Below are 6,624 nucleotides of genomic sequence, written 5' to 3'. Positions count from 1 at the left end.
ATATGAAGATACCCAATTCAGAGCTAATTTTCCTTCATTTCCTGAATGAACACTTGAGTTATATGTTTATGTGAGTGGTAGCAGCTCTATGGCTTGTTTGTTTCTAGGCAAACCTATATATTTTCACTTAAAAGCAGAAATATCACAAATGTTTTCTTTGATTTCTTCTAAGCCTGTTTGTCTCTCTGTCATTTCATTTTTTAATGACTGCTTTGCTCTTCTGATATACCTGGTTATAGACATCTTTCACCCTCATGGGCAACTGCAACTGAATTAATTATTGCAAAGCGCTGTAACTGAACAGCAATAATGTTCTTTGAGGTGTGTATTACACCAGATTTCCAGATGGGTGAGTTTTTTAATAAACTCAACTTCAACTCATATATCAGTTTTCTCAACTGTCCAGAAAAATCAGGTTTACAAGTGCAAGTCACTCTCTCTCTCTCACACACACACACATTTTTGCCTCTGGGATCACACCAATATACATCAGACAGCAGAAGGTGGAAAATAGTTGCACATATAGTAATTTTAATCCATTCCATTTTTAAATACCACAATAAATTTAATTTTCACAATAAATTAAATAGCCATATTCAGTTTACAAAATAGAATTACTTAGTGTGAAACCAGTATTTACAAACAATATACACTATATACATGTTTCTCTTTGTTGACACACAAGCATAGAAGAAAAAATTATTTGATTTTTTTGACACATGATTGACATGCTACAAGTGACACTATGGTCCATACAATAAAACAATAGTGCAAACTCACCACAGGAACTTTGAACCAATGTTGTTTGTACGAGATAGGATATTCTTTTCAAATAATAAGAAAATAGTATTATTCAGTTTCACTGTAACAATTCATCATTGTATTTAAAGTGTCAGTATTCCTTTAGCAAGGTGCATACTTAATATAGCCTGAACGTTATACTTTCCAATATACCCTCACAGCTACACACAATTCCAAGGTGAATTTGCATGTTCTAAACTAACATTCTGTCTGGGTCTATAAATGTGTCACATAAGAAATTTTATTGAGCAAGAGGAACACTGACCCTTTTGCACAGTATCTGAATTTATTCCCCTAAATACTACCTTGTCCTTTATTTGTATAGCTTAAAATGATGCAACTATGTAGAGAGTAAAGTTATGTTAGTTACTACTCTGTAGAAAAATTGATCCCACCTTATATTTGGTCACACACTGCATATGTACATGTATGCATGAAAAAAAGTTAGTTTGATAGTTGTGTCTATGAAAAGTGCATATTTTTACTCTAGAAGAGACATTGCTGCTTGTCTCCAGATGCAACACATAGTGTTGTATGAAATTTAGTTTAGGGCCAGTTAAATGTCCTCCCAGTGATCTGGTAAAATTTTTGATTAAAAGGGTGAAAGAATTTGCGCAATTTGGTAATGACAGAGGAATCCACCTCTGGATGAATGCGTCCCTTGCTACCCGCCAGGCACTTGTTAAAGACAATGTTAAATCGCAAGCAGTAAAACCCTCTGGTGGCATTGAAGTATAAATTGTACTGACTTATCCTTGGAGGAAGATTTAGGAACTTCTCCACCAGCTGCAGTTCTGGCAGTGGTTCTGTAATGAGCCGATCTCCATCTACAATATGAAACTGCTCGATTGGAAAGTATTTTAACCATCTCTCCAGATGTTTTGTGTAGATGCTGGTTCTCACTGCTTTATACTTAGTGTTCACTTCGCAGGTATTAGGATCAATAGCCAGCTTCTCAAATTTGTAGTAGGTTTTATTCTTTCTTTCCTTCCCCTCCAGCACCTGAGTGTAATCAGAAATAGCTCTTGTTGTGGGTTCCCTGACAATGATCAGTAATTTGATGGATGAGTTCATTTTATAAATCCTTTCAGGTACTTCCTCTGTGATAAAATATGCAGGGCTTTTCTCAATTGTTATTTGATGAGGGTAAGAAAAAGGCATTTTTTTCCTGTACCATTCAATACCCTTGGCATAGTTCTCGTCGTTATCAAAGAAGTGAATTTCTTGAGAAGCTTTGACCACTGCAGGATGGAGGTTCAGCATCTCAAGCAGTGCACGGGTGCCTCCTTTCCTCACCCCAATTATAATGGCCCTAGGGAGCTGCTGAACCAAATTGTGAAGCCGGATTTGCTCTTTAGTGGCGTTGCCCTTACGGAACTCATGGAGCAGCCCACGCTTGAACTGCAGAGCTCGGAATGGGATCTCGTCTTGGCCATGGGGTCGAAATCGACCATCAACGGGACAAATGGGCTGCAGCCTGAAATCAACAAAACAGATGAGATTTTGTCCTGTTGTAAATCATAATGAACATCTGTTTGCAAATTTTATTTTAATCCACCCTTTATTAAATGGGGCAGACAATCTGTGGCATTTTTAATATTCTTCCAAATTCCTATTCATCAAGCTCTTAATTGATAGCATCATGTTCACAGCATAAGAAAAACAAATGGCCTGGGTCATATTAGCACCTGCTTTTCAACTAGATATTTGACAGATCTGGGCAATGTGCTTTTAGTAGAAAATCCTGAAACAAACAAACTGATTCCAGAATCCTAATGTGAAGTACTATTTTTGGAAATAATATCTTGCCATTTAAGGTATTTATGCTTTCAAAATGCTATTAATAACCTAAGATATGGAATAATGAGACAATTGTCAGGATTCCATGCTACAGAATCCATCATAATCCCTGAAAACACTAATACTCAAGTTTGCACATAATATCTATCTATATCTATAGATGAGTATTACACCCTCCCCTCACCCCCATATTAAAAGAGCAATCTTAAGGTTGCAAGGTCAAGCACTGAAAAGTTAGGAAATGCCAGAATTAAATGTGTGCGCATTATGATATAAATAATGACTGTATGTTTATATAATATTTTACACACTGCTAATAATGGAGTGTGTGTGTGTGATTTACTAGGTTTTTATTAAAAAGCAAACTGAAAAAGCAGAATTTCCATCATGTGGCATCAAATTGACACCCACATGGTTCATCTGCAGAATTGGAACCTTTAGAATCACTGCAGAGACTTCTGTCATTTGAAGTAATAGATGGTCTAATAGCAGTAGTATGTTGTCATCCTCCATGTGGATCAGCACTTGAGGAAGAGACAGCACAGTTTGCCAGTAGATTTCACAGATATTTGCTGACAGCGGAGGAATAGTAAAACTCAGTAATCCTGGGTTCTATTCCAGCCTCTGGAGGGATATGTGCTCTAATGAGCAGACTCTTGTGTTTTTGCTTCAAGCTTGACTCCTTCTGTCCTGTTCCCTCCAGCCTGTTTGTGTACCAGTCTTGTCTCTTTCCCACCCTTGGATCCTTACCTATCCAGTCCCAGTCCTAGTTTTCCCCTTTGGGCTCTCTGTTCAAGTCCCAATATCTCTCCCAATCTAAGTTTGACCCCCTCCACATGCTCAGTCCCCAGCCTCCTTGCCCAGCCAGTCTCAGTTACTCCTCTCTCTCCTTCTCAGTCTCCCCCACATTCCCTCCCCAGATCCTTGTCCCAGTCTTCCTGCTCCCTAGGCCTTGTTCCAGACTCTTTGTCCAGCCAGTCCCAGTTGTCCCTCACACCCCAGCTCCTTGTCAGATCTGTGTTGCCCCCCAACCACCTGGCTCCCAGTCTCCCACCATTTCTCTCACTGGCTTCCAGTCCCAGCCTCCCTGCCCAACCAGTCCTAGGCTCTCCTCTACTCCCCCCAACTCCCAGCCCCAGCATCCTTGTCCAGTCAGCCCCAGTCCAAATTTCTCTTTCCCCTCGAGTCCGAGTCTCACCACACTCCTTCTCCCAATCTACTCCTTTCCCACCCCCGGTCCAGCTTTTGTTACCTCTGCATTTGAATAAGATCATAGAATCATAGAAGATTAGGGTTGCAAGAGACCTCAGGAGGTCATCTAGTCCATCCTCCTCCAGGCTGCCTGGATGCCAGTAGGTGGGAAGGGGGTGTCATTGAGTGCACAGGAAGGACAGGCTCCCTGATTTCAGGTCTGATGCCTGGCTCCACCATTGCCTGGAGCACCTGGGAGCAGCCATTACAGGGAAAATCCAGTTCTCCCTGTAGCCTAGGCTGGAGCATGCTCAAATCCTCTGTGGGGATGATTCATGCACATTCTGGTCTGCACAAGCTTGTCTCTCTCGGCTTATTTTCACTACTGGGGTAATTCCAATATATCTTTTTTGAGATGAGGCGACCACATCTGCACGCAGTATTCAAGGTGTGGGCATACCATGGATTTATATAGAGGCAATATGATATTTTCTGTCTTACCTATCCCTTTCTTGATGATTCCCAACATTCTGTTCGCTTTTTTGACTGCCGCTGCACACTGAGTGGATGATTTCAGAGAACTATCCACAATGACTCCAAAATCTCTTCCTTGAGGGGTAACAGCTAATTTAGACCCCATCATTGTATATGTATAGTTAGATTATGTTTTCCAATGTGCATTACTTTGCATTTATCAACATTAAATGTCATCTGGCCTTTTGTTGCCCAGTCACCCAGTTTTGTGAGATCTTTTTGTACCTCTTCGCAGTCTGCCTGGGACTTAACTATCTTGAGTAGTTTTGTATCATCTGCAAATTTTTCCACCTCACTGTTTACCCCTTTTTCCAGATCATTTATGAATATGTTAAATAGGACTGGGCCCAGCACAGACCCCTGGGGGACACCACTATTTACCTCTCTTCACTCTGAAAACTAACCATTTATTCCTACCCTTTGTTTCCTATCTTTTAACGAGTTACCAATCCATGAAAGAACTTTCCCTCTTATCCCATGACTGCTTATTTTGCTTAAGAGCCTTTGGTGAGGGACCTTGTCAAAGGCTTTCTGAAAATCTAAATACACTATATCCACTGGATCTCCTTTGTCCGCAGACTTGTTGACCCCCTCAAAGAATTCAAGTAGATTGGTGAGGCATGATTTCCCTTTAGAAAAACCATGTTGACTATTTCCCAACAAATTATGTTCACCTATGTGTCTGACAATTTTGTTCTTTACGATAGTTTCAACTGTCGTGGAAAGAATCACACACGCAGTGATTTTAGTTCACAGACTCAGAGCCTGAGGCCTTTATTGCAATACGTACCAAACGCGTTTGGGGTGCAGTTCGAAAACTGACACCCCGAGCCCCACACACAGGTGGGTTTTTATTTCATTAAACCGCAAGCAAAGTACAAACAATACGTCATGAGTTAAGAAACTGGGGTTGGGGTCAGTCATGAGTTGAGGAACTGGGGCTGGGGTTAGTCATGAGCTGGTCATGAGTTAAGAAACTGGGGTTGGGGTCAGCTCCCCCCCCCCCCGCACCTCCCTCATTATTTTCCGAGAAGTGGTTGTTTATTTCGGTAAAGGGGCGCTTGGCGGTTTTCCGCAGGGGTGGATCTTGGCCCCAGCTTGGGTACATTTCTCAAGACACGGCACATGTTATTTTCCGGGGGTTTTCCGTGAGGGGTTAAGGGGGGGGGTTTACCAGGGGACGCTTAAAGAAGAGCTATCATTGGTTAATTTTGCAGATAGCTGAAATTGGAAAATGTTGCAAATAGCTGTGGCAGCAAGGATGATTAACTCTCTGCAAAGACAATTTCTTAATGTAAGCGGATATTCTATTTTTCAAGCAGTTTCATAAACTTGCGGTTATTATATTACCAAAGCAGTTTCTTGCTGCAGCTTTTAGCATTATTCTGTATTTCTTTCTTCCCCCTTTCCCTCCCTCCTCTGTTCATTACTTTTGACCGAGTTTGGCAGAGAATTGTGTTGTTCAGTTTTGTTCAGGCTTTAGGCCTGCCCTACTCTGTGTAAAGGCCATCAGCATAACAGATCTCTGTTGGAGGGTTTATTTCGGGGCCCACAGATTTAAAGCTCTGGCTATCAAAAAGAAGGCCTCCCTGTTCTATTTCCCCACAATTTCCCTCCTCTGATGCCATATAGGCATCACTATCCTTATTTAGAAAAGAGGCCATAGGACAGTATTCAGGTTCTGAATTAATACTAAGGCGGTTAATTTCCGGGTCTGTGGGATAATAAAGTGTAGGATCAGTGACATCTGTGGAAAAGAATAGGGCTTTGGGTGGTGGTTGAGGCTGTAGCTGGGGTAAAGGACATATTCTACATAAGCAACAGAGGACGGCAATTAACAATCCGCAACAGGTTACAAAGATAATACCAAGCAGAATTTTTAAGACTGAAGAAGTGAGGAGGCTGGGTGCGAGTTGGGTGATTTCTTTAGAGACAAAACACGCAATATTATGGGAAGAACATAGAGCACCTAATCTATAAACGGCCTGAAATGCTTTGGCTGTCCTATTATATTCGATTTCTATTATATGGATTTGAGTTTGAAGGTAAGACATATTAGAGAGGAGGAAAAATAGAGAGGTTAAATTTAAGAAATGATCAGAGATGAGGGAAGTCCAATCAAAAGTAAGGGGGATGGCTGGGTGAAGGGACACATAGATTTGGGGCATACCAGGCCAGGTGATGAAGCGGCTACCTTGTGCAGTGGTTAAGTTAAGGTTGTAAGGAAGAGGGAGTTGGGGCATGGATGGTAGGGCGCACCCATCCTTTTTATTAAATAACAATTTTCCTTCTGGGTCT

At 41.3% G+C, this 6,624-nt stretch overlaps 1 protein-coding gene across 1 annotated transcript in view; it reads right to left on the bottom strand.

Annotated features, from left to right (window-relative positions):
• Positions 1-524: 524 nt before the first annotated feature.
• The window catches only part of HS3ST5 (heparan sulfate-glucosamine 3-sulfotransferase 5), a 264,126-nt gene continuing 258,026 nt past the window's right edge, over positions 525-6,624 (bottom strand). The window contains exon 5 of the mRNA XM_026652839.2: positions 525-2,278. Within this exon, the coding sequence (XP_026508624.1) occupies positions 1,348-2,278 (931 nt within the window). The 3' untranslated portion in view covers positions 525-1,347. The remainder of the gene's footprint in view (positions 2,279-6,624) is intronic.

The sequence above is a fragment of the Terrapene carolina genome, unplaced genomic scaffold (assembly GCF_002925995.2).
Source record: "Terrapene carolina triunguis isolate 2854851 unplaced genomic scaffold, T_m_triunguis-2.0 Scaffold42, whole genome shotgun sequence".
Classification (NCBI taxonomy): domain Eukaryota; kingdom Metazoa; phylum Chordata; order Testudines; family Emydidae; genus Terrapene; species Terrapene triunguis.
The sequence above is the reverse complement of the archived record's forward strand: the minus strand, read 5'-3'. Positions and strand labels throughout refer to the sequence as shown.